This window comes from Agelaius phoeniceus, chromosome 8, assembly GCF_051311805.1.
Source record: "Agelaius phoeniceus isolate bAgePho1 chromosome 8, bAgePho1.hap1, whole genome shotgun sequence".
Classification (NCBI taxonomy): domain Eukaryota; kingdom Metazoa; phylum Chordata; class Aves; order Passeriformes; family Icteridae; genus Agelaius; species Agelaius phoeniceus.
In genome coordinates, this window is record NC_135272.1 from 36,380,863 (window position 1) to 36,407,892 (window position 27,030).

The following is a 27,030-nucleotide window of genomic DNA, read 5'->3' on the forward strand; positions in this document are numbered from 1 at the left end:
AAGGGAACGGAATTTGCACCACAAAGCCACAGGAGCAGAGCCTGGGAGAGCCCTCAGGGACAGCAACCCCAAATTCCACCCTGGGCAGGGTGTTAAGAGGGGTGATGGAGCTCATGAAACTTCCAAATCTGTTTTTTCCATTATTATTGGAATTTTTTTTTTTTTGTTAAAACAAACATTAATCTTTGGGGAGGGAGAAAGAAATAGATGTGTCTCCTTAGCTTTAAAAAATATCACTTTTACCACTGTTTTCTCTTGCTATTAGGTGGCTTTTTAAATGTTGTTTCATGTCTTGAAAAGATTTTGTTTTATCTCGGTTGGAGTTTTGCATCTGGATTACTTTTAGCCATTACTACAAAAGAGATAAGGAGAAAGTCTTTATTCTCCAGATGGAGACACAGGCTTTGGGCAGTTAGATGAAGAGATCTGTCCTCACCACCCTGAATAGTCCTTTATTTATTAAATCTTCCCCAGAGCCAGTGCAATATGTTATCAGATTCCTTTGGAGGTTTTTTTTTTTGCCTTTTGAATAAACAGGGAGCCAGTAAATCTTTCTCCTTCTCATCCTTCAAAGTGCTGAAATGTCTGTTCCAAGTCATGCAGCTCTGGCAGAGTGCTCCTCCCCAGAAATATGCAGAGGTGGCACAAAATTGCCCAGTAAATTCTGTCTGTTTTATTCGAGGTGTTGATCATTTCAAATCTTAGAGTCATAAAATATCTGGAGTTGGAAGGGATCATCGAGTCCAGAATGTGGAATGTTCCTTAAATTGCTGTATTTTACACTGATTTTTGACTGAGTTAAAATGGCTGGGAGTTATTTGAGCAGAAGAGTTAATAACCCTTCCTCCAAATCCTTTTAATGGAGGAATCTGGTCCCATTCCCTGAAATAAAAGGGTTTTTAATTTCTTTTTCCTTCAGAGTCCTGGGGATTGAGCAGGGCTCTGTCCTGGCTCGTGCCACCAGCAGAATGTTAATTGTGGCTGAGCTGCAGAGCTTTTATTGCTGGTGACAACACAGGAGCTGGAACTGGGTTGGACTTGGAAAATCCTGGATCAGATCTGCCTGGGGAGTCAGAGGATGTCTTCACTTGTGCAATAAACACATTTCTTTGTGCTGTTCCTTCACCAGGAGGGTTCTTAATGGAGGGACTTGTCAGAGGAGAGCTGGAAATGAAACTTGCCTGGTTTTTGTGGGATGAGATCCGAGGTGGGCAGCTCAGCAAATGCAATGCTAAAGAGGAGGGCTGTAAGAAACCCTTTTAGAACGAGCAATTATGTTCAGTAGTTCCTTTTTTTCCCCCTGACTGTTTGTGCAGTTCTTTGAAGATTAATTAGTTAATGATTTGGCTGTGCTTTGAAGATGTAAAGTGGTATCTAGAAGTGCTAAGTGTTATCATATCGCATTCCCTTTGAAGTTTTATAAACTCTATCACACAGGGCTTTCTTCCTAAAAGTCCTTTTTGCCTTGTGAGATATTTATAATTAGAGAGAACCATCATTTCAAACGCTGTCATCTTAATACTTCCCAACTTTTCCAGTCTGCAGCAGGATTTGGGGTCAGATCTTGCTGCAGGGGAAGTGGAGGGGTCAGAGCTTTGGAGTGACCTGGCAATGCCACCTTATGGGCAGCCTGCCCACTTTTATTCCCAATCTGTGTCCAAAATTAAGGAATCAGCTTTTTATTTGGATGGAATAACCTGTCCAGGGGCTGGAGGAGGAGGTGGGAATAAACTACAGGCACCAAGGGCGTGGAAAGTTTGGGGTAAGTGAGATTTGGGTTAAAAAAAAAATAATCTACTGTGCGTCCTGGCAAGGAGCAAGAATTGAGGAAATATCTGCAGGGCATTCTTGCAGCTTGAGTAGATGGAAAATAAGAATGTGTTTAAAGAGAAAAAGTCTGGATTTTTCAGCCATGGCTTATCTGCAGGGAGATTGTCTGCTGTGGTCATAGGAAAATGAAAAAAAGGGGGAAAAAAGCAGAGTTTGGATAAAATTGGTGGTCCCTGGGGAGGGTGTTATTGAACTAACACTTGCTGGAGGAAACATGAGCACAACTGTGTGAAAAGGAAGAACAGCAGAGCTTGAGTTTCAAAACCAATTGTTTTATGGGGAAAAGGAATATTTTTAAATCCACATACTCTCGTGGGGAAATAAATACAGCTCATGGCCTTGCAGGAATGAGAAGTTTATCTTTAATATAGCAAGGATTAAAAAAAGCCAAAGCCTTTAAATTATAAACTAACTCCTTTATTGTAATGTTGTTGGTAAAACGAGACTGCACAAGTTGTTTCATCCAGGCTTTAACTGAGTGTTCACATGTCAACTTTGAAATTACATTTTTCAAGTTCTGTAACTCAAAACAAAAACTTCAGCACCAGAAATTCAACCTCTTTATACAAAACAACTTCACCCCCAGAACGATGAAATCCTGGGCATAAAAAGAAGGATTTAAATGTTTTATAGTCTCATGGCCCTTCTGCCTGCAGGAGGAAGCAGCAGCTCAGAGAAGAAATAGATTTTGGAGGGGAATGAGGAATCTCTGGTAGCCCTTGGTCCATCAAGGCAGGGAATTGTTCTCATGGGAAGCTGCATTTTTGCACAGAGCTCAGCAGTCCCAGCCCAGCATCCCAGCAGGATTTGTAGGCACTGTGGGAAGTGTCAAACACTGTGGCAAAGAGGAGTGGGGAAAGCCCAGGACAGTGGTTTTTGCAGGGCAATTACACTGGGCTGGATGTGGAGGGAACATCCAGCCACAGCCAGTCTGGGAAACTTGAGTAAGTGCTAAAGTGTGGAGAATGTGGAGCTCAGGCTGCCCTCACTGTGGGTATTTGGGTGTAGAGTGTCTGCTAAGGCTTGAATGTGCCCTGCAGTCCTTTCCAACCCAAATATTGGCATATTTGATAATGAAGGAGATGAAACTGGCCCGTTTTCAGTGCCAGTCCTGAGGGAATGCTGGAGGGAAAAGCTGAGCAAAAGGTGAAGCACTGGAAATCAGAGCCCCCCTCTGCCAGTTCTTTGAGTTCTGCAATCAAAGAACGTGAAAGGAGAAATGGCAAAGAAATATTTTCTTTTTTTCATGCATTTTAAGCTGGTGTGATCCACTTTATTTGCTCAGTAAAAACCTAAGATTTGAAAAATCCAGATTTTGTTTTCAGTCTGCTGCAAGCAGAGAGGCTGTTCAGCCCTGAGTGGGAAATAATCCTGCTCCTGCTGTGGTGCCTCCCATGCTAATCATGTCCCATTCCCTCTCTCCTGGGAGCATTTCCCTTTTGTTTTAAAGCACTTAGAGCTGCCTGGGATCACTGATGTGGCAAAATTGGTGATTCCATGGATGAACATCAATCCAGGCTGGAGGGAGAGCAGAGGAGGTCTGTGGGACATTCCCACTGCACCACGAGGCAGAAATCCCAATGTCCATAGGATCTGTTCTTCCTAATGTCCATAGGATCTGCTCCCTTCTCAGTGCCCATGGGATCTGTTCCCTTCCCAGTGTCCATAGGATCTGTTCCCAGTCCCCATGGGATCTGTTCCCAGTGCCCATGGGATCTTTCCTTTCATTGAAGGAAAGGAAAGATCCCATGGGCACTGGGAACGGATGAAGCTGTGAGCACCAAACCTGTTGAATATTTTGGAGTTATTCCACCAAAAAGAACAGGATTTTTTGACATGAAGGCTTTTTCCTTTGTGGAAAGGATGTTGACAAGGTGTTTATTATTACATGGAGATGTAGGGTGTATATATATATATATATATATTATATATAATTGCCTTAATCTCTTCCTTCCTCACTCTGGCCTTGCCTTCCAGGACCTGGGGGTGCTTCAGAGACTCAGGAACTGTCATCACATATTAAACAAAATCTGTCCAATCCAGTGTTGAGTTTCTTGAGCTGTTTGCAGATCAGTGCAGTGTCAGCAGTGTGTTTTCCCCATCCTAAGCAGAGCAGTTTGTGTTTCCGGTAGGGCCCTGGTTGTTCTCCAGACTCCACCAGGGAGGTTCTGAGTCTGGGCTGCCTTTGTAACTCTGCTTCTCTCTCCCTTTCCACCCTGCAGTCCTTGCTGACAACCTGAAGTCTAACCCAGGAATCAAGTGGCAATATTTCAGCTCAGAAGAAGGGATTTTCACCGTGTTCCCAGCCCACAAGTTCCGGTGCAAGGGCAGCTACGAGCACCGCAGCAGGTAGGGTTTGCCTCCCTCCAGTTTCCTGGGGACAGCACTCACACTGGGCTCCTCAGGCCCTGATTTCACTCACTCTTGTCCCTTGCCAAGCTGCCAACATTCGTGAGTAACTTCTAATGGAGCCCCTTGGGTTTTCTTAGGGCTGTTTTTTGAAGCACCACTTTTCACTTCTGAGGAACTAAACTAAAATTCCAAACAGGTTCCTCACCTCTTCCAAATTAAATCAGCTGTAAACAGCACTAGCACTGACTTGGAAGTTGTAGGTCAGCCTGCAGGCAGAATCTGACTAATATTTGACTCATATCTGACCCCTGTTAACAAAGCAGTGAGCAGACATTCTGCTGATTTGGCAGGTGCATCACTTTGGGAGGGAGGGGAAGGATGAGAGACTGGGAAGGGCACATAGGTGGGAGCATTTCTCCCCAGGTTCAGGTGGCACATTGTGGATAGTAGGGAAGCAGCAGTGAAAATTTCTTTCCACTGAAATAAAACAGTAAAAATAAAGCATCAGGTGGCAGAGTGGTGGCAGGGTTTCCTGCACAGGGATTTCTGTTCTCTAAGCCAAGAATTTGAGGTCCAGTATTTTTCTCTGCTTTTTCTGTCAGTACCATGGGATTGATGCAGGCTCGAGGGTGGGAAGGTGCAGTGGCTTTAATGTCTCTGGTCATACATTAATTAATTGTACAAGTTAATCAGTCTGTGCAGGAGAAGCAGCAGCACATCCAGGAACCTTTTGGGGACACTAAGGAAGGTTTGGTTTTCTGTCAGGGTTGAGCAATCAAAAGTTTCCTGATGTTATCTTCAGTGTGCCATCAAAGCACAAAGTTCTGAGCTTGACTGAGTTTTCTGGGGCCTTGGAAAGGTGAGGGCTGAGGAGGTGAGAGCTGGGGGTGCCCCAGTCCTGCTCAGAACTTGGACACTAAAACCATCAGGGGTTTTATCCAAATCACTTGTCTGGGTCATAGTTCCTCCATGGCCAAATAAGGGGTCTCTTTTTGCTAATATTTACTTCAGAGGGTGGTTTGGGTGAATTAATTAGTTAATGCTTCAGTGCTTTGAAGATCAAAGGCCCTGTTTCAGTTGCAGGTATTAATCCAGGGTAGAGCTGCAGGCTGTTTTACAGTTAAGAACTGATTTGTGCCAGTTGTTTACTGCAGTGCCTTGTGTCAAATCTTTCCTTTTCTTTTAATAAGATTTCTGTGTCTGCCTTTGATATAACGAAATTTAGATCCCAAAACTCTCCCTTGACTGTAACTAGTTTTGTGTCTGGACTAAAGAGGAAAGAGAAACTTGCCATTTTATTTTAATCCTTCCTCCATGCTGAGGATCTTCCTAATTTATTCCAGGTTGAAACCTTGGTGTGAGAGCTTGTGAACTCTTTCACACCTCTCTCAATATTGAGCTGGATCTGAAAACAAGATTTTTGGTGTTAGCACAGACACGTGGCAGCACTGAGAGTCCCCAGTGGTGTTAGCTCACTTTGGGATGTAAAACTGGGCAGATGCAAGGGCTTGTGCAGCATGACCCGGGTGAGAGTCATCCCAGGGCACCCTGCCTTGGCCAGAAGCCTTCTTACAGCAGCCCAAACACCCTGGGCTGATCACCTCCCTGCAGCTGCACAGGTTTTGACTTGCCATGGCCCCAGCACATCCCCACTGCTGCTCCCAGTTCAGGTGTGGGTGAAGTTCCCAGCAGCCAGGATTTACCTGGAGCATTTCTTGCTTCATTCAAACCTTGCTGTGAACTGCTGCAGTGATCCCAAACGCTGCTGCTGTGTAAGCAGCAGGGTTAATTCCTGAAAGCTCTTGCTGTGACAGAGGGAGAAGAACCTGGTTAGGTTAAAAAATTCAGAAACTGAGGGGCATTTCTCCATGCTCAGATTCTCAGCTGGCCTTTCCCGGTACAAGTTCTGATAAGGGGAAAAAAAAAATCTGTTATAATTCATTGTTTCTTCCTGTTTGTTTGCTTGGGTGTTCTAATTCCTGCCTGTTTCCACTTGTGAGCACTGCAGTGGGGATGACAGGGTGCTGCTGATGATGGTGCTTTGGGTTTTGTCCCTCCTCAGGCCCATCTACGTCTCCACCGTTCGCCCTCAGTCCAAGCACATTGTGGTCATTGTGGACCACGGGGCCTCTGTCACAGAGACACAGCTGCAGATTGCCAAGGATGCTGCCCAGGTGATCCTCAGCTCCATAGATGAGCACGACAAGGTGAGATTTCTCCAGACAAACCCAGCTTCCCCTGGGTTTTCAGCTCCCACCCAAAGGGGTGAATTCAGTCATGGACCCCAGCAGATCTGGGAGCTGCTTCTGAGGAGTGACAGAGCCTTGAGTTCACTCTTTGTGCTGCAGGGGAAACATTTGGGGATCTGCAGGCTGGGAAAAAAGTGAAATCCCACTGATCTAAGGCAAAATCTTGTACCTGAGCAATCTTTAAAGGCTCCTCCGTCTCAGCAGATATTTCAGTGGTGGTCAACAGGAAGAAGAACCATGCTCCAAACATGACCCTTTCTCACATCCTAAACTACTTTGAGCAACTCATTTCACCTCTGAGCCTCTCTTTTTGTCTTGTGAAAGTGAAAATTATTTATTCTCCTGCAGTACTGGTGTGTGCTGAAGCATAATTAGTGTTTGGGAGATTCACAGATAATTATGGTACCAGCACAGGGACAAGAAATCTGGGTTTGATTTCTTGCTCTGTCCCTGGTACTCATTTGACAGTGAGAAAGTCATTTTACCTGTAATTTTTTTCAGTACAGGCAACTGTGGACTCATAAAGTGCTTTTGTAAAAAGTCTGCAGTTTTTTAATAACTCTTTGCTGGTGAGACCTTGATCAGTCTCTCTGCTTGGGTTTTCTTTTGTGAGCAGGAGGAGTTTCAGTTAAATCAAATTGAAGAAAACTGATGATAATCTTTGCCTTAAGTCTTCTCATGAATAGTATGGGAAAACCACTTGCAACATGGTGCTTTTAAAGAGATTTAATATGGTAAAGTAATCTTACAGTTCAGCAGGAATAATAGCACTTAAATTCAAGTGTCAGAAGGGTTTGTGTTAAGACAGAATACATTTGAGGCACCTATTCCTTGGTCAGTAGCTCAGTGGTTATAGAACCTGTTACACAGGTATCTAATTACTGCTTAATTCTGGGGCTGTCTTGCCTCAGTCATGCTTCCTAATGAAGTTTGTCACTCAATTAATGAGTCGGGTGTGTTAGATGTCATTAAGGCATAGAGGTAACACTTGCATTAACTTATTTACAGGAAAAGCTGATGTCAGAGTCGCCTTGCTTTGACTGAAACATTAAAGCAGCAAAAAGCTTTGCTGGGAGCAGTCCTTGGAGGGGTTGTTTATTTTTTTTTTGATTTCTCTGTGCACTCAGCTTCTCTCTGGGCTCTCCAGGCTTTCCTGCAAATGCTCTCTGCTGATTCCCTGTCAGCTCTCCCTGGCCCACTCAGGCTCTGCCCAGAGCAGTGCATTGACCATTGTGAGGGAGCAGAGTGAAGCTGACTCTCCTGAGAAACAAAGACTCAAATCTCTTTTCCTTGAACTCTGCATAATCCTTTTGAAATCTGACAGATTTATGCCTCCAGCATTTCTTTTCCAACAATGCAGTTTTAAACCCATGGAATCTCCTCTGTTGGCTTCTCCAGTGTTGTGTGTCTGGGTGTGTAAAGATGATGTAAAGGTGTGTGTTGTGTTCTCCATGCAGGACAACAGGACTCCTGGACAACTCATCAATGTCATTAAGCAGAAGCCCCTTCACTGTTTACTTAAGCTCTATTTATATTTATACATTCTCACACTGCTGCACACACAATCACACATTTCTTGATTGGTGCCTCTACCTTGTCTACGTGCTCTGCAAGCACTTTTCAGGATATGTGATTGCTTACAGTCCAGTGCTCCAGGGCCCTCCTTTATCTAATGTCTTGACATTTTGTTTCTCAGCCTCTTCTTTCTTAATGTACCACAATTTATGTCTTAGTAACCTTGAGAACCCCAGAGGCTTCTGATAAGAACAACTAAAAAACCCAGTTTGGCTGGAGCACGCTGTGGCCTGAGCTGTTCAAGCACATTGCTCCACCTCCAGGGGAGGTGATCCTATGGAGCCCCTTCCTCATGGAGCCTCTTCCTCATGGAACCTCTTCCCCATGGAACCCCTTCCCCATGGAACCCCTTCCCTATGGAGCCTCTTCCTCATGGAACCCCTTCCCCATGGAACCCCTTCCCCATGGAACCCCTTCCTCGTGGAACCCCTTCCCCATGGAACCCCTTCCCCATGGAACCCCTTCCCCATGGAATCTTCTCTCTTCCCCATGGAACCCCTTCCCCATGGAACCCTTTCCCCATGGAACCCCTTCCCCATGGAATCTTCTCTCCTCCCCATGGAACCCCTTCCCCATGGAATCTTCTCTCCTCCCCGTGAAACCCCTTCCCCATGGAATCTTCTCTCCTCCCCATGGAACCCCTTCCCCATGGAATCTTCTCTCCTCCCCATGGAACCCCTTCCCCATGGAATCTCCTCCCCGTGGAACCCCTTCCCCACGGAGCCTGTTCCCGGCAGATCTCGGTGCTGACGGTGGCGGATGCGGTGCGCACGTGCTCCCTGGACCAGTGCTACAAGACCTTCCTGTCCCCTGCCACCAGCGAGACCAAGAGGAAGATGTCCACCTTTGTCAGCAGCATCAAGGCGTCCGACAGCTCCACGCAGCACGCCCTGGGCTTCCAGAAGGCTTTCCAGCTCCTGCGGAACACCAACAACGGCACCCGGCTCCAAGGAAGTAAGGCAGCCTCTCCTGCAAGCCGGGCTGTTCCAGGGCCTTGCCATGTTTGCTTGTTTCACATCCTCACTTTGGCAGAGCCCAGGGGAGTGGAGTGCATTCAATAGGAACAGAAATGTGCTCCATCCCCATTTTTGTTCTAAGGAGCATTTCCTTGGGCTGCAGTCCATGTAAGGTGCTGTGGGATGTGTCCAGTCTCCATGAGGGGCTGTGGGATGTGTCCAATCTCCACATGAAGGGCTGTGGGATGTGTCCAATCTCCACATGAAGGGCTGTGGGATGTGTCCATTCTCCATGTGAGGTGCTGTGGGATGTGTCCATTCTCCATGAGGGGCTGTGGGATGTGTCCATTCTCCATGAGGGGCTGTGGGATGTGTCCATTCTCCATGAGGGGCTGTGGGATGTGTCCAATCTCCATGAGGAGCTGTGGGATGTGTCCATTCTCCATGAGGGGCTGTGGGATGTGTCCATTCTCCATGAGAGGCTGTGGAATGTGTCCAATCTCCATGAGGGGCTGTGGGATGTGTCCAATCTCCATGAGGGGCTGTTGGATGTGTCCATTCTCCATGTGAGGGGCTGTGGGATGTGTCCATTCCCTGTGACAGTGCTCACAGGGGTCCCAGGATGAGGGAAGAGATGAGGATCTGACTCCATGTTTCAGAAGGCTTGATTTATTATTTTATTACATATATTATATTAAAACTACACTAAAAGAATAGAAGAAAGGATTTCATCAGAAGGCTTGAAAGCAACAGGAATAGAATGATAAAATCTTGTGACTCACCAGACAGTCCGAGCCAGCTGGACTGTGATTGGCCATTAATTAGAAACAACCACATGAGCCAATCCCAGACCCACCTGTTGCATTCCACAGCAGCAGATAACCATTGTTTGCATTTTGTTCCTGAGGCCTCTCAGCTTCTCAGGAGAAAAAAATCCTAAGGAAAGGATTTTTCATAAAATGTGTCTGTGACAATTCTCCACGTGAGGGCCTCTTGGATGTGTCCATTCTCACTCTCTCTTGCTGCCTTGCCTTTCTTTTGAACTGAAGGAGGAGAATGCAGGATTGATCTCTGTCATTGCTGAGTTATTTCCTCAGTCTGTATGGGGGGGACAGGGGGCCTTTCCAGGAAAATTGCAGCTTCTGCAGGTTCATTTAATGAGTGCTGGCACAGTTGCATGTGGATGATGTGCCTTACTGGAATCCTGGGGAAGTGGATCCCCTTGCTTCCCAGGGAAATGACATTGGAGGATACCAATTGTGGGTGATATTTTGTGGAACACAAAGCTGTCCTGGCTAAATTTTCCTTCATCTCAGAATAACCTCCCTGAACTCTGTGTACTCATTATGAGCTTTATCCTTCCCCTTCCCAAGACTGGGGTTTTTCTGGGTGTTTTTTGTAGTGATGATGGTGGTGAAAAACATGAAAAGATGGATGTGAAATTGAGTGGCAGGTTGGCTTGCCAGGAAGCCCTGGAAGGCAAATCCTGTGCTCTGGGTGCTCCTTGGATTTGAGTAACCCTGGCAGTGCCAGGACAGGGTGGAGGGAGAACAGCCCATCTCCATCAGGATGCTTGGATTATGTAACCCCCTGGCCCTGTGCCTGCTCCAGTGAGAGCAGAGCTTTCAGTGTCCCAAAGGGCACCAGCTCAGAGCCTGTGCAGAGCCAGAGAGAGAGGAAAAGTCCAGGAACTGAAGTGCTTTGGAAAGAATGAGGAAATACCCCCCATTCCACGTGACTTTCCCTGGGTTTATGGAATGGTGCTTTTGCTACCGAAGGTTCAGCCAATTCCTGAGTTCAGGCCATTGGCACAGGGAGATTTCGTGTGACTGGACAAAGGATAAGGCTGGCAAGGGCAGGATTTTACCATCCTCTGGCAGAATGATGACAGGGGAGCAACCCCAGCAAATGCAGAATGAACAATGCGGGGCTGCTGCAGCTGGCTGGGATAAGATGAATTTGCCATCAGGATTTATTCCAAGAACATCAGCTGAGGAGTCTTGGAGCATCCTCCTGCTTATTCTCCATTCCTGGAAGTGTCCAAGGCCAGCTTGGATAGGGCTTGGAGCACCCTGGGATGGTGGGAGGTGTCCCTGCCCATGGCAGATGAGGGGTGAGATGAGCTTTAGGGTCCCTCCCAACCCAAACCATTCCAGGATTCCATGTTTTTATGTTTGGCACTGTTTGATATTAGGGTTAGAAGTTTTGGCATATTCATATGTCACTAGGTTTCATATCAAACAACTATTTTGGGGCACAAGCACAGAAAGTTAAAATGCAAATGCTTTGGATTTAGGTTTTCTCTACATGTGGAAGATGGTGAAGATCTAACATGTTTATGATGAATTTCAGAATTCCTGGGGTGAGACACAATAGGTTTGAGAAGAGGATGTTTATAAAACATGTCTCATTTTCTTGTAAATAATCTTTTCATCTTTTTAAAAAAGAAAAACAAACCCAGCAAAAAAAAAAAAATCCTTCATTTCACTGTTAATTTTCTAACATCCTGTTCCCAGAGAACAATGTGTGGGTGTGTCAGGGAAGCTGTTGAGATACAGCCTCAATCCCAAATTCACACTGGCAAAGCCAGAAGGGAACTGCTGGTGTGAGGTGGGAGATCTGTGCTGTTAAACACATCTGGATTTCCTGCTTCAGGTCCTCCTGCAGTCCTGCTCAGCAGATCCTCATCCCAAAGAGTGACAGAATGCTCCAAAAGCTGCTTGCTCTGGTCCCTCATGCAGATTTAGGACTGGCTCTTGTTACTCCATTTAGGCTGCAGCACCATGCCTGGCTGCAGATAAAATATCTCTGCTGTAGCCTAGGAAACACAGCAACAATTTTCCTTAAACTCCACCCAAAGCTGCTTTTATACCTGGCTTTGCTTTTATTCCTACTTTTAGCCCTTACAGAAAACTAAGGTAGAAATTCCCCCAAATTAACAGCACCTCCTGTTTGTGTCAAAATCTGGTTCTGAAGCCCTGAGGACAAAATGTGCAAGTGAAAGCATTGATACCTATTTAATAAACCAGTACAGCAAATCCACCAAAAAATCCAGGTGAAACAAGAAAGTTGGGATGTGACCACATCAGCCCAGTGCTCTGGATTTCCTGTGGATGATTTTGATCTGTGTGTTCATTATAAACACAAACCACTCTCAGTGCTGAGATAAATGTGATGGAACAGGTTGGGGAGTCAGCACAGGGCTGTGGATTGTGTTCAAAGGCTCTGGGGCAGGACTTTGGCCAGGAACATCCTCAGCCTGAAAAACACGTTCCAGGGAAAGTGTGAGGAGCCAGGTCACATTCCAGAGAATTCCCAGAATTCCCAGGCTTTCATCTCTGCCCTGCTCCATGGAGGGTGTGCTGTGCAGCTCCATGCCCTGGGATTGCAGGGTGGAAGGAGAACAGAGGGGCAGGAGATGAAAAGTGCAGGTTTTGACCTTGTGGAGCCTTTTCCATGGAATTGGAGCAGCTGCTCCAGGTGCTGGATCTGTGTGCTCCTGCCTGGAGGCAGCCAAGCTCCTCACCTGGAGAGGAAAAGGATCCAGGGAGTCCTTAGTGCCTGAGGAGAGCTGCAGAGGGACTGGGGACAAGGCCTGGAGGGACAGGACACAGGGAATGGCTCCCAGTGCCAGAGGGCAGGCATGGATGGGACATTGGGAATTGGGAATTGTTCCTGGCAGGGTGGGCAGGCCCTGGCACAGGTGCCCAGAGCAGCTGGGGCTGCCCCTGGATCCCTGCAGTGCCCAAGGCCAGGCTGGACAGGGCTTGGAGCAGCCTGGGACAGTGGGAGGTGGGACTGGATGGGGTTTAAGGTCCTTTCCATCCCAAACCATTCCATGACTCCAAAGCCAGAGGGTGCTTGTGGGGTTTGCTCAGGAGAGCAAGCCCAGAGCTCCTGGGTGGCCAACAGGCACCAAACCAAACAGAAGTTTGGTGAGTGCCAAGAGTGAAACTTGAACCCCAAAGGCTGGAATCCATGTGGCTGCAGTGTGTTCATCCCCTGGAAGGGCTGTGGATCCCTGGGAGAAGCTGCTGTGAGCAGATTTCAGGGCTCTCAGCACAAGAGTTAAAGTTGTGCTGTGTCTGTAATTGTGTTTCAGATACTGACATGGTGATCATTTATCTCTCGGCTGGGATCACATCAAAAGAGTCCTCAGAAGAGGATAAAAAAGCCACTCTGCGTGTCATCAACGAAGAGAACAGCTTCCTCAATAACTCAGTGATGATCCTCACTTATGCCCTCATGAATGGTGAGAGATGCTTGTGTTTTCCAGGCCATAAAATTCCCCTCCTGGCACAGCACAGCTCGTTTATTAAACTCATCCCAGGGTAATTCCAGGCCTTACTGGGAACAGTTTGTTCGTGGATTTTTGGCACATTTAATCCAGAAGCTGCATCCAGATGTTGTAACTTTGGTGTTTATAGCTGTGCCACTCTATCCTTGTGGATCCCAGTGCAGCTGCAGGGATACAAAATATTGTGGCCTGGATTGTCCAGACTGAGTTAAATTTGTTAATTATTGCAACTGCAAACCTTCCTGGGGGCTTCCAGGGGCAGCAAGCTGGGACTAAATGTGACTTCATCAGCCAGGGAGGGTGAATGGGAGATCAAACCAAGTCTGAAATGATAACCCAGCTTTGGTAACCTGGGAACCAACCTGAGAGTGAAGTGAAACATGAAGATCACCCACTCCTTTTCCAAAAAAGCATTTTCAGCACGAAGGCAGTTTGTTGTATTACTGAAAATAGCCAAGGAAATGAATGCTTAACCCAATGTACGATTTGGTTGTAAATTTAAATGTTCATTTGAGACTGGGGCGTGCAAAAGGCTTTGATTTGTGTGCAGGAGTTGAGCCTGGGACTGGAGTGAAGTGTGAAACTGGAGTGATTCAGCTGCAGAACAAAGGCTGTTATCTCCAGGGCTGAGGATTGCTCCTGGTCCTGCCTGTGGGCGAGCCAGCGTGGAGAACAAAGAGCTGTCCTGTGGATTTATGGGGCACACTGCTCTTTGCTCCCAGGGCTTTGTTTAAAGGGGGGATGTGAACAGCATGGCAAATCTTTTGCACTGTGCAACAGCAGGAGAGAGGCAATCTCTTTAAATTTGGTGTTAGTAATTAATTTTCCTCAAACCAATCTTTAAGCGCTTAAATAAGAATGTGGAATTTTCAGTGCTGCAACACAGAGTATGGATCATTCCTTTGGGGCAGGGGCCTGGATGGGAATGAAGCCTGTTTGACCAGTGCTTTGTGTCCCTGCAGAGGGGGTGACAGGGCTGAAGGAGCTGGCCTTCCTGCGGGACCTGGCTGAGCAGAACTCGGCCAAGTACGGCGTGCCCGACCGCAGCGCCCTGCCCGTCACCAAGGGCAGCATGATGGTCCTCAACCAGCTCAGCAACCTGGAGACCACCGTGGGCAGGTTCTACACCAACCTGCCCAACAGGATGATCGACGAGGCCGTGTTCAGCCTGCCCTTCTCGGATGAGATGGGGGACGGTGAGTGCTGCCCTTGGCTTCTGGTGAAGCCATCAGAGATCAGGTTCCCTTTGCTTTCCTGTCCCCAGATTCGTGTAATCCTGTGTCCCAGTTGAGATGGAGACAATACAAATACAATCTATTTTCAGAAGGCTTCAAACTGTTTTTATTCTGGCATGCATGCTTTCATACATTCTTACAAAGCTCAGAAGTTTACACTTTACTCATTGGTCATGAGACAAACAAAGTGCTCATTGGAATAGCTGCAAGTTTCTCTTATTTATCCTTCTCTCTTTCTTGGTTTCTGTGTCAACGACCTTGGTAGGAAATTCTTTCAGGGGTGAGCATGGATCCTCTTATCCAACTTCTCTCTGGCTCTCAGAAGTCCCTGTAAAACCTCTTCCACAATCCTACAAGATTTTGGTTCTAGGTGTGTTTCCAAGCCTTGTTGTCTGTAGAATTTTCATCTGCAGAAGGTTTAGTTGTGGAAAAAGTGCTAACAAGGCATGGAGTTGGCAGATTTAGTTTGGATTCTTGTGGTCACATTTGTTCCTCTGTATGAGTACACAGGAACAAATAATCCATAATTTAATCTGTGGAGAGAAATTCTTCGTACTGGAGGGAAATAGATTGGAATGGCATCCATGTCAGTCCTGTGTAAGAGCAAGATAAAAGCAGCCTTGTGAATGGCACGAGGAGAGATTGTTAATTATTGTTAATTATTGTTAATTATTGTCCCTCAGCTGACCCTCAGCCCCTCTTTGGCTTCAGCACAGCTGGACTGTCCTGAAACCCAAACTGGATTTAAGGCTGTTCCTGAGGAAATCTGAGTCTGAGCTTTTGCTCCCTCCCTCAGTGATTCAACTCTGTTCTTGCTCTCTCCCAAAGCCATATCCAAGGGAAAATAGGAGCAACAAAGGATTGGGAATGATGCAATAGATGGGTTTGTCTTACAGGGATTTCAGAGTGTACTTAAAGGCTTGTACATGCAAATGAGTTTTATATTGGGGTGAGGGAAGAGCTGCTGAGTTTCCAAGCTCAGAAGAAAGGAGTAAGAAAGTGTTGCAGAGTTCTCACCTCAGGGATGAGATCAATCCCAAACTGTTGGGTAATTATGGATATGATTCCAACCAGAGTTGCAATACTGGAATTTAGTTAAACAGAGATTTAATATTCTGATTATGCAGTAGATGAGAAACAACTCATCCCAACTGTTGTTTTACAAGGACAAAGTCATTTCCTCCTTCTTCTTCCATCCTATTTTAATGGCATTAAATTATGTTAAAGGAAGAGAATGCTCTGTTGGCTTTTCACACAAATTTATTTTATATCTATAAGGAATCCACTTGGAGACTGACAACCCCTGAAACACCAATTGTGGTGTGTGTTCTAATAAATTGGTGAATATACTTCAGGTCACTATCAGGAACACAGGTTAATTAGAGAGAATTGCTGACAACAGCCAGACACAACAGAAAAACCTGCTGAGCTTCCCTGGCCATATTCCAGCAAGGAATAGATACAAAATTTAATGGTGTAACATCTCAAAATGCTCTGTTTCCTCTCAAAATAATGAACCAGAGGATATTTCTGATATTTAATTGTGTAACATCTCAAAATGCTCTGTTTCCTCTCAAAATAACGAACCAGAGGATATTTCTGATGGTTTTGTGGTGTTTCTCTCCCTCCAAGGCCTGATAATGACTGTCAGTAAACCCTGTTACTTCGGGAACCTCCTGCTGGGAATTGTTGGAGTAGATGTCAACCTTGCCTATATCTTGGAAGATGTCACCTATTACCAGGACTCCTTGGGATCCTACACCTTCCTCATTGATAATAAAGGTAATTTTGACTCAGACCATCTCCTCCAGTCCCACTGAGCTCGCGAGCCACCGATTCTGACTTCTCACATTTCTGAGGAATGAATGATAATATTTATTGAAAGTTTAATTGCGTGTTGTTGGTTAGTTCTGCCTGAATGTTGCTGGAGATTTTAGGTGGATTCATGACTTGAAACTTCTGTCCTGGAGTTCTGACTTGGAAATTCTTGCTGTGGGGATTTCCTATACCTGTGGCATCCAAGGTTTTCTGGGAAAGAGGGAAAACTGGTGTTGATGTGTGTGCCCAGCTCTTTCCCTCTGATCCAGCTTATTTTATTGCTGAATTTTTCAAGCTGGTTTTCATTTGCAACCCCTTTGATGACGAGATTGTTTGGTCACTGCCATCCTTGCCAAAATTCTATGTAATTACTGTCTATTTGTTTTTCCCCCTAAAATACCTCTCCTGGGCTCAGTTTTGTAATGCATTCCACGTTTGGGGCTGTGTGTTTGTTTTCTAGGGTACACTCTGATGCACCCCTCCCTGACCAGGCCCTACCTGCTGTCTGAGCCCCCCCTGCACACAGACATCATCCACTACGAGAACATTCCCAAATTCGAGCTGGTGCGCCAGAACATCCTCAGGTAAGGAATGGATGCAGCACTGGGAGTATTTCAGTATTTCTAGAGGAGTTTAAGAGTATATAAGGTAAAATTCCTTTTCCTACAATATCTGGATTCTTGGATGGATTTTTTTCCCCTTTAGCAATTCTGGTTTGATTTTCCCTCTAACTTTTTCAGTTGTTGTTTGTTATGTGGGGTTTCCCAGCTGATCTGTGGAATATTCCTTCTAATCTCTCTCTTCCCTGTCAGGAAGATTTCCTACTATTTGGTCTGGGTTTTTTCTTTATCCTTTGCCTATTCTGAGAGTTTTTAAGCTCAGAATGTGAGGGTGCATAAGTGCATTTGCAGCACACACACAGGCTTTCCTTCACCAAGCACAAATAACAGTTAATTCCTTCAATTCTTATGATAATTGTATAAACACACAATAGAAGGATTTTGCTGAAGTCCTAACAGTTTTGCTCAGTGTTTAATAAACTGCTGGATGTTTTATCTGCCACGGCAGCATTCCCTTGGGCAGCCAGATCATCACAGTTCCTGTGAACTCCTCGCTGTCCTGGCACGTCAACAAGCTGAGGGAAATTGGGAAAGAAGCCTACAATGTCAGCTATGCCTGGAAAATGGTGAGGACAACAAGTGTGGGATGGCAGAGAGGGAATTTATGGCTCTGCTGCTGTCCTTTCTTCAGTCTGGGAATGTCTGGTCACTAATCTCAGCCTTGGGGTTAAAATGGAATCTGAGGTTAAACATAATCCAGGTGAATTCACCGATGCCAGCAAGAATCGGTTGGTTTGTGCCAACAAACTCAAGAAGGTACTTGTGGATCATTTCACGGTGTTCAGTTAAATCCAACCTAAAGGATTAAGCTGAGCAGTTTTAAGAGATTAAATCTGTCATTGTTTAACAGAAATTCACACAGGAAGGTGTCTGGAGCTGATTTTCTAAGATTGTAACAATGCATTTAATACCAAACTCCCTTTGCAGAGCAGCTGGGACACTCCCAGGTTTGCTGCTCTGGTGTAATTTAGAGTCCTTAAAATACCCAAACCAGTAAAACATGTGGACATGCAACAATTAAGAATGGAAATAATAAAATCTTGCATTTGAGAGTTAATTTGTCTGTACTCTCCATAAAGGAAACACCAGTGTGTGTCCAGCAACTGGAAACCTGCAGCCTTTCCTCTGTTAGTGACAAAACATAACCGTGAAACAGTGTTAGAATTAGAAATTATTGCTAATTGAGCGACAAAATGAAAGTCTGGTTTGGTTTTCAGGAAAAAAAAATGCAGTATTTTAATTTTCTGTGTTAACTGTGGCAAAGTTTATTTTGTAGAACTCAGTGGTTCTGAGACAGGAATTCTGTTCGTCCCCCACACTTTGGCTCTGTTTGGTGACTGGCTGGTGTTTTGCAGGTGCAGGACACATCCTTCATCCTGTGTGTGGTGGTGATCCAGCCAGAAATCCCCGTGAAGCAGCTGAAGAACCTCAACACTGTCCCCAGCAGCAAACTGCTCTACCACAGGCTGGACCTGCTGGGCCAGCCCAACGCCTGCCTGCACTTCAAGCAGCTGGCCACGCTGGGTAGGGCTCTGCCAGCCTGGCCTGGCCACCTCAGGGGCACCCAGCCTAGGGAAAACCTCCAGGAGCCACTCCAAGCTGTGCCCAGTCCCCAGCTTGTCCCCAGCCCAGAGCACCGAGTGCCACCTCCAGACCTCTCTGGGCAGTTCAAGTGCCTGACCACCCTTTCCATGGGGAAATTGCTGCTGGTGCCCAGCCTGAGCCACCCTGGCACTGTCACACCTCCTGTGTGTCTCTGTAGAGTGTGGCAGCTCAGTGCCACCTCCAGGGATGGGCACTCCAAACCCCCCTGGGCAGTTCCACCCTTTCCATGGGGAAATTCCTGCTGCTGTCCAGCCTGGGCCACCCTGGCACTGTCACACCTCCTGTGTGTTTCTGTAGAGTGTGGCAGCTCAAAGTAAAGCTCTTCTCACCATACATGGGAAATACTCTTCCCTTGAGAAGGTTTTGTTTCCAAGGCTGGTTTTCTGATCAGCTTTTACCTTCTCACAGCTCTCCTTGGTCACAGTGGCCTGCTCAGTGCTGAGCTCTTCCAGGATCACAGCAGAGCCTGAGCTGGGTCCCACAGGGATCATGGAGCCCAGCTCTGGAGGGAAGGGCCCACCCAGGGATTGAATCCATAACTTTGCTACCATCAGCACCAGATTTTAACCAACAAATTCACTTCTTGCAGGATGAATGAGTGGGGCTGCTGGTCAGAGTGGGGGATAAATGCCCTGGGAGTCCAGCAGGGTCCCTGGCAGTGCAGTGGGAGCAGTGGAGGTGTCTCAGCAAGCTTAACCCAAGTCCTCTCCTGGCTCTAAAGCACCTCCCTGAGCAGTACCAGAGTAGGATGAAGTGCCAGCCAGTTGTGCAGGACTCTGCTGCTCTTTTGCTCTGGATTCATGGGAGTTTTCCACTGCCAGAAGCATTGAATACCTTCAGAGGCAGAGGTTAAGCCTGCTGGGGAGAAGGAGAACTTCGGTGCTCTGATGGTTCCCAGGCCCTCCTCACCTGCTTCAAAACCCTCAGGTTTTGATAGGCTAAAGTGGTTCTGCTCTTCCTGACTGATTTCAAACATTGCTGGGAAAAAGGGAGAATCTCCATGGCAGTTCCAGTGTCTGGGAAAGATGGAGAATTTAAAACCCAGAAATATCCCAAGAACAGAGGGGTTTTACATAAACATCCTACACTGCAAGCTGTCATATTCAGGTATAGCTTGGGAGGTCCCTCATATCTGTACTATAAGAAGTTCTGAATGAAATACTTCTGCTTGTAGCAGGGTTTGAAGGTCTCATGGTGAATTAGTGGCAAAGTTGTGAGATTTTTCTTAGCTCCTTGGAGCCCTGCAGAATTGCTCAGTGAGATCAGACCGGAGCAGGGACCTGACAAACCCCTGGAAATTGCTTTGCCAGTTGTTTAAAACACAGGGATTTTTTGTTTTGTTTTGTTTAATGTGCTGCCTAATCTTGATTATCTTATATCCAGAAATATATAAATGGAGAATATCCCAAAAAGGCAGTACTAAGCTGTCAAGGGGCAAAACTTCATGCAAAGCAAAATCAGAATATTTGCTCTGGGAAGCAGATGAAGAGCTGGAGTAGAAGTTTGGAAGTGGGGGCTGCAGCACATGTGTGGGGATGTGTTTGAGAGGAGTGTGACTAAAAGCAGAACACTTCACATTCTGCACTGCAGCTTCTCCTCTGGAGCCCATTCCACACAGGGAATTTGGGTTCCATGGGTCACATCCTCAGAAGAGATCTTCTCAACCCTCAGCCCTGCATCATCATGATCATTTCTCTTTTTTAAAAAGGAAAAGCTATCTGGTTTTGCAGATTTTGCATGATGGAAGTTTGCTTTTGAGTTTGTTCTGAAGAGCACTCCAGACAGCTGCACTTTTATTGGGGAGCTCCTCTTCTGCACTTGGGATTCTCCAGATGTTCATTCTCTGGAACTGAAAATGCTCATTTTCGTTTTCCTCTGGGATATAACCTAAACAGGGATACTTAATTTCTTCTTTAGCCCATCATCTTTTCTTAAGGGAAAACAGCTTCTGTAGTCTCACAGAAAGCAGTAATTCAGAAATTATTGAGGCTTTGGGAACAAAGGCATTAAATACCAAATGACACACGGAGATCAGAGGAGGGGGCTGATGCTGTGACTTCTGTGTTTTGAGGCAAGGAGGGGAGGAATTAATGTTCAGCCTGAGTTTAGGATGAAACTCTGCTGGGAAGTGCTCTGGGTTGGGTGGAAAAATGGATGTTTGCCCTCCCTCCCAGTCCAGAGTGTCCTGCAGGAGCTGGGTGTTGTAGTTGAGATGGAGACAATACAAATACACTCCATTTTCAGAAGGGTTCAAATGTTTTTATTATGGCATGCATGCTTTTTATATATTCTTACAAAACTCAGAAGTTTACACTTTACTCATTGGTCATGAGAGACAAAATGGAAATTATTTATTCTCCTTTCTTGATTTCTATATCAACAACCTCAGTAGAAAATTCTTTCAGGAGTGAACATGGATCCTCTTATCAAACTTCACTCTGGGTCTCAGAAGTCACAGTAAAACCCGTTCCACATTGGGCACTTTGTGTGCTGAGGTGTGGGAGAGCAGCAGGGACAGGCACCCTCCCTGTGTGGTACAGACACCCTCAGAGCTCATCACACTGAAATTCCTGGTGTTTGGTGTTTGCAGAGAGCCCCACAGTGATGCTGTCTGCAGGCAGCTTCTCCTCCCCCTATGAGCACCTGAGCCAGCCCGAGACCAAGCGGATGGTGGAGCACTACACGGCCTACCTGAGCGACAACACGCGCCTCATCGCCAACCCCGGCCTCAAGGTGGGCACAGCACCCGGGCTGCTCTGCAGTGCCCAAACCCCAGCACTTCGCACTGGGAGGGACCTCAGAGCCCATCCCATCCCATCCCATCCCATCCCATCCCATGCCATCCCATCCCATCCCATCCCATCCCATCCCATGCCATCCCATCCCATCCCACATCCCATCCCATCCCATCCCATCCCATCCCATCTCATCCCATCCCATCCCATCCCATCCCTGCTATGGATGCACCTTCCATTAGCCCAGGGTGCTCCTGATGCCTTGGGATTTTGGCTTTTCTGGTTTTCTGTATTTGTGATCCTGCAGTTCTTTAGTGCACAACTCTAAACTCCATATTCAGTGTGAGCTGCTGCTGTCCCATTTTATGCAGACACAACAATTCCCCTCCAGGCCTGGCAATCAGGGACTCCTCACTGCCTCAGGCCCTGAGAGATGGAAACAAAAATGACTTGGGGGGAGCAAACTTGGGGTGAATGACTTCATTACCTGGAGCTGTAATTGGAGGATTAATCCCCAATACGCAAATGGGCCAAACTTATAAAAGTGTGAAAATTTGTGTCCCATGGTCCATTTTGTGTGCAGCCCCTGGGGGCTTTGTCTACCCTAAAGGTACCTGAAGGCCCTTCAGTAAATAGAACTGCTTTTTATTCCCTTCATTTTGTCTGGCCTCTGTTTTTAGGTAAGCCCCAAAAAAGGCATCACCCCAACCTTGGACACTTGCAGGCATCCAGGGGCAGCCACAACTCCTCTGGACAGCCTCACCCTCCCAGCCTGGAATTCCATCCCAACAACTGATCTAAGAGTGGAGAGAGGAGGGGGCCAGAACTTTGTTGAAACAAACACTAGAAAAGTTAAAACCACGCTAAGTTCTTAGCAGAAGCACCTTGTTGTTCCTACGCATACAACTGAGAAATCTCTATTTTCTGTGCGAGAAGCACAATATTTATATTTACTCCAAGTTAAGAAAAGCCACAGAGATAACACCACCAGTATTTCATTCTAATAATCTGCTTGGAATGTCTGGTGTGAGAAGCCTTGAACCACGTAATTGAGCCGCGATGATCCCCGGTGGCTCTCGGGGAAGCTTTTATTATCTTGCCATGCAAGGGCTGCAGGAACCCTGCCAGCTCTGCCTTTGTTTTGCAGTTCTCTGTCAGGAATGAAGTAATGGCAACCAGTCACGGCACGGATGAATGGATGACCCAGATGGAGATCAGTGGCCTCAACAGTTACATTGTCAGGCGTTACATAGCAACCCCCAATGGGGTGCTGCGCATCTACCCCGGCTCCCTCATGGACAAAGCATTTGATCCCACCAGGAGACAATGGTGAGTTTTTAGGGTCCCTTCAGCAAAGCTTTGAATCATCTCCCAGGGCAAGAAGGGAAATGTTTCGAGTTGATTTCGGTTTTGGAGTTGATTTCGTAGCCTGTGGGTTGTTTGTTTTTTGTTGTTTATTTTTTTTTTTTAATTTAGTTAAAAATGTTTTCAGCGTGGGGAAAAAGTTCAGAGCCTAAATGCAGTTCAAGCATTTACTGGTTGTAATTTCAGGCCTTTTTATTTGGGGGGGTAGTTGGTGTTTCATAGCCCAGCTATGGCAGATGGGGACATAAATATTCAGAAAATGAGCATCCCCTTCAGGGATTAGCTAACTCAGGAGTGTTTGAGCTCCTCGGGCCCTTTTTTGGTTGTTCATATCCGAGCCTTTTTGTTTGTTTGCTGTGGGTTTCCTCACTGCTTTCAAGGAGGGATTAATTATGCAGCAGCATCTGATTTGGGCAGAGAGCTGGGGACATTCCAGCTGGGTGCAGGCTCTGGGTGTGCTCCAAAGGCTGGGATCTGTGGGAAGGAGGTGCTGCCACACTGGGAAGGACACAGATCCCAACCCTGTGGCTCTGCAGTGCTCCTGGCAGCTCTCCTGCCCCGTTTCCCTGAGATTTGTAGTGGTATGGGAAGGAGGTGCAAGTCAAACACTGGGAGTAAAGCAGAAGTGGGTTAAGCTGCTCATGGGTCGGTGCTCTGGGTAGGGAGAAGCAAAGTGGTCACTTTTTCTTACAGAAAAGTGTTGCCAAAAGTTTTATCAACTTTGCTATGACAGTTTTACCAACTCTCCTATGACTGTGGCTGATTTTATGCTGATGGAAGTTGTAAGAGGTTGTAATTTATACTCACTGTCTGATATTTCTGAATTTTCTTGCCTCACTTCTGTTTCTTCTCCTCAGTTTGCAATAAAATCATTTTGCCAGGGTTGAGTTTGAGACTTTGCTGGCACTAAGTCCTGCATTGTTCTGGGGGAAAATGTCTGAAATTACATTAAATGTGCTCTGTGCAGAAGTAAACTGAGCTTTTTTAATGCAGCTGGATCTACTGGGGGACCATTTATCGAGCCAGTCTGGGTTAGTTTGGAGTCCCAGTTGTGTTTAGGTACTTGTTTAATATTAAAAACCAATAATTTGGTGCCTGTTGTTCACAATGTCCAAAATTCAGTGTTATTTTGGGAAAGTCGGGGATTCTGTCTTGAAGTTACAGACTTTGGCACTGATTGTGAGCATTTCTTTTGGCTTCCCTCAGGTACCTGCATGCAGTGGCCAATCCAGGGCTAATCACCTTTACTGGGCCCTACCTGGACGTGGGAGGGGCTGGATATGTGGTGACCATCAGCCACACTGTGCATTCCTCCAGGTGAGGGGCTCTGGGGCAGGCAGGAGGACTCTGAATTACCAGAGCTGGGTGACTCTGTGTGCTCCAGAACTGAAATCCAAAGCTGGTCCTAAAGTGCTGCTGGTGAAATGTCATCTGAAAGAAAATGGGGCATTGAAACACTGGGAGAAATCCAATTTATAGGAATATGTGAATTCTGTGGTTTTATTGGTAGAGGAGTAATAACAGCATATTTAAAAAAAAAAAGGATTGATTGGTGGGAAAGTGCTCCTGGATGAGCACGAGGTGGGATGTCCAAGAATTGGGAGGAGGAGAGGGATTGCTCTCCTGAGGCACTTTGGGCAGTGTTCCCTCTCTGCTGGAAGTTCAGTCCTTCTCCATCAGGACTGCCAAGCTCCCCCATTCCTGGAGTCCCCCACACCTCCACCTGGGGGGCTTTAAATGCAGGGAGGTGTCTGGAAATGACTGGAGGCCACAAAGAGGGTTAAGGACAGAGCTTTCCTTACTCCAGGAATTGGGGAGCTCCTCTCCTGGGCTGCTTCAATCCAGCACTTCTGGGTTTCCAAAGCCTATGAAACTCCAAGAGCCTTTGCAGGATTGCTGGGAGCAGACTGGAGTGGGAGCAGCAGGGCCAGGAGCTGGGCTGGATGATCCCTGTGGGTCCCTTCCAGCTCAGGATATTCCATGGTTCTATGAAATGACTTTTTCCTGGAGGACCAGGCTGTTGCTGTTCCAGCTCCCTCCTGGCCAGGCCCCAGGCTGAGGCCAGGATTAGGGATGCAGGATGTTTAAAGGAGCCCAGTTTATAAAACATGGACCTAACCTTGCTGTCCTGAGCTCTCCAAAATTCCCAGAACTGCAGTTACCTGCCCTGCTTTTTACATGGAGTCTCCCCCAAGCTCCCTCCCCAAGAGCCCAGCAGTACCAAGGGAATTCCAGTGCTGGACTGGGAACCAGGAACCCCAAAGCCAGCAGGGATCAGGACGTGGCTCCTCCACTCTGCCAGAGATTCCCCTGCTCTGGGTGGGATTTCTCACCTCTGCCTGTGTGTTCTGGCAGGAGCATTTGCAGCCCCAGCCCCTGCGTGGTGCTTCTCACAGAGGAATTTACTTTGGGGAAACACTTCTGTAAGGAGAGAAGTGCAATTAATCAAAATTCTGATTTTTATCTAGCAAGGGATGGTTTACTCAGCTCTAAGAACTTAAAGCTCCTGTGGGTTATTAGAACATGATTAAAGAGCAGTTAAACAAAGTTTGGCAGATGTGAGTGTGATTCCTGGGTAAATATGACCTCTGAAGCTCACAGTCACATGTGGTTATAATCCCCAAAGAGGCCTGAGCTCCAAATCCAGAGGGGTGGGGAGGAATCTGTGGAGTTAAGAGGAATTTTGGCATTAGGGTCTGCTGGGAGGGTTTAAATACCCACATCAGGGCAGCCAGAGCTGACACCTCTCATTCCCATTTTATGTGTATCTTATTCCTTTTTATGGAGGCTGGGAAGAGAAGATTTATGCCTGATGTGGTTTAATGCAGTTGGCATCAGCAAAGCAGGAGGATTTAATGCTTGAAAATGAAGCTAAAATATTTACAACATCCTAATGGCTTTATGTCTGTTAGGACAGAGCAGAACTTCAGAGCTTGATGCCTTGTCACACATGAAATGTGTCTGTGCTGCTTCACTGCCATCCTTCCCTTCCTCCTCCAGGAAATGTGAACAATAAATCAAATGCAGGTTTTAAAAATCTGTATTCATCTGTCTACAAATGAGATTTGACTGCATCTCCACTGCACCTCTTTGAAAAGCAAACAAACCTCAGCCCAGTAAACAGAGCTGGGTTTCCATGGAGCAGGGGTGGCCAGAGCTGTTTGTGCAGCCCAGCTGGGCCTTGCAGCATCTTCATTTTTTTTCCTTTTTCTAAATATTTTCATTCCTCTCTTCAGAGATTGAATAAAGGAGAAAAGTGAATTTTGAGGAGCAGCAAGTCAGAGGTGTAAGGTCCACATGGGTGCAAATCCCACACCCTTGAGCTGATCCTTCTGTGTCCTGCAGGGGGGAGAGGGAACTGTCTGGCTGTGGCCTCTCAGTGCTACTGGGAGCAAACTGGGAGCACTGGGGTGTTAGGAATGCTGGAAGGACAAAATGCAGCCTCAGGCTGCTGCACACCACCACATCACAGGGTCCTTTTCATAACTCACCCTAAGAAATGTTATTTTCTTCTAATTTTCTGCCTGCCATTCACAATCACTCCCACACCCTGGAGTGTCAGGGATTTAGCTCAAAGTCTGGCACCTTCACATTCATTCCTCCTGCTGGGGGCTGAGCAGAGGGGGTTCAGGTAACTCCTTCAGCTGGAGGAATTGGAGAATACAGGAGCTGCATCCTCTCTTTGTTTGTGTGGATGGGGAATTTTTAATCCTAATTTCTGTCGCTCAGGATTCAATGTCTGTAGGTGGTGGGGGCGTGTATGGGGTGGGATCCACTCCTGGGCTTCTCCTGTGCTGGCTGTCAAGGGGTAATTAAAATAGGAATAATTATTATTATTATTATTATTATTATTACCCCGAATAAAGATTATTTTTGATTATTTATAATATTTATAATTTTTCCCTTTCCCCTCACTGCAGTGCTCAGATGTCCTCAGGACACTCCGTGGCTGTGATGGGCATCGACTTCACCCTCAGATATTTCTACAAAGTCCTCATGGACCTGCTGCCAGTTTGTAACCAAGATGGGGGGAACAAAATCAGGTAAAAATAAATAAAATATTTCTTTTCTTTAACCAGATAACCCAAAGGACATTTCCAACTTAATTTCTCCAAGGATTCTGTTACTTTCAGTGTGTGTTCTCTGATTTCCAGTAGAACTTGTGCTTGTCCTTCTCATAAAGATTATGTGGATGTTTTTGTTATTCCAGATCAAACTGCCATCAGCTAAATAAACAATCTGCAGGATTACAAAAGCAGAAGATAACAGATTTGATTTGATTTTTTTTGTTATATTTAGACTTCTTTGAAATTCTGGGTAGAAAAAACATTCCTTATTAAATGAACACACTTCCCAGTTCTCCTGTTTGTTTTAATTTAACCTATTTAGTTCC

At 46.2% G+C, this 27,030-nt stretch overlaps 1 protein-coding gene across 4 annotated transcripts in view; it reads left to right on the plus strand.

Moving 5' to 3' along the window:
• The window catches only part of CACHD1 (cache domain containing 1), a 92,145-nt gene that overhangs the window by 53,147 nt on the left and 11,968 nt on the right, over positions 1-27,030 (plus strand). For all 4 annotated transcript variants that reach the window (XR_013183328.1, XR_013183329.1, XM_077182626.1 and 1 more), the window contains exons 5-17: positions 4,053-4,179; positions 6,245-6,389; positions 8,744-8,960; positions 13,065-13,214; positions 14,222-14,455; positions 16,127-16,276; positions 16,773-16,896; positions 17,381-17,498; positions 18,288-18,456; positions 21,128-21,270; positions 22,420-22,601; positions 23,844-23,954; positions 26,558-26,680. Coding sequence is in view for 2 of the 4 variants with exons in the window: in XM_077182626.1 (XP_077038741.1) it covers positions 4,053-4,179; positions 6,245-6,389; positions 8,744-8,960; positions 13,065-13,214; positions 14,222-14,455; positions 16,127-16,276; positions 16,773-16,896; positions 17,381-17,498; positions 18,288-18,456; positions 21,128-21,270; positions 22,420-22,601; positions 23,844-23,954; positions 26,558-26,680 (1,993 nt within the window). In the remaining 2 variants the exon portion in view is untranslated. The remainder of the gene's footprint in view (positions 1-4,052; positions 4,180-6,244; positions 6,390-8,743; positions 8,961-13,064; positions 13,215-14,221; positions 14,456-16,126; positions 16,277-16,772; positions 16,897-17,380; positions 17,499-18,287; positions 18,457-21,127; positions 21,271-22,419; positions 22,602-23,843; positions 23,955-26,557; positions 26,681-27,030) is intronic.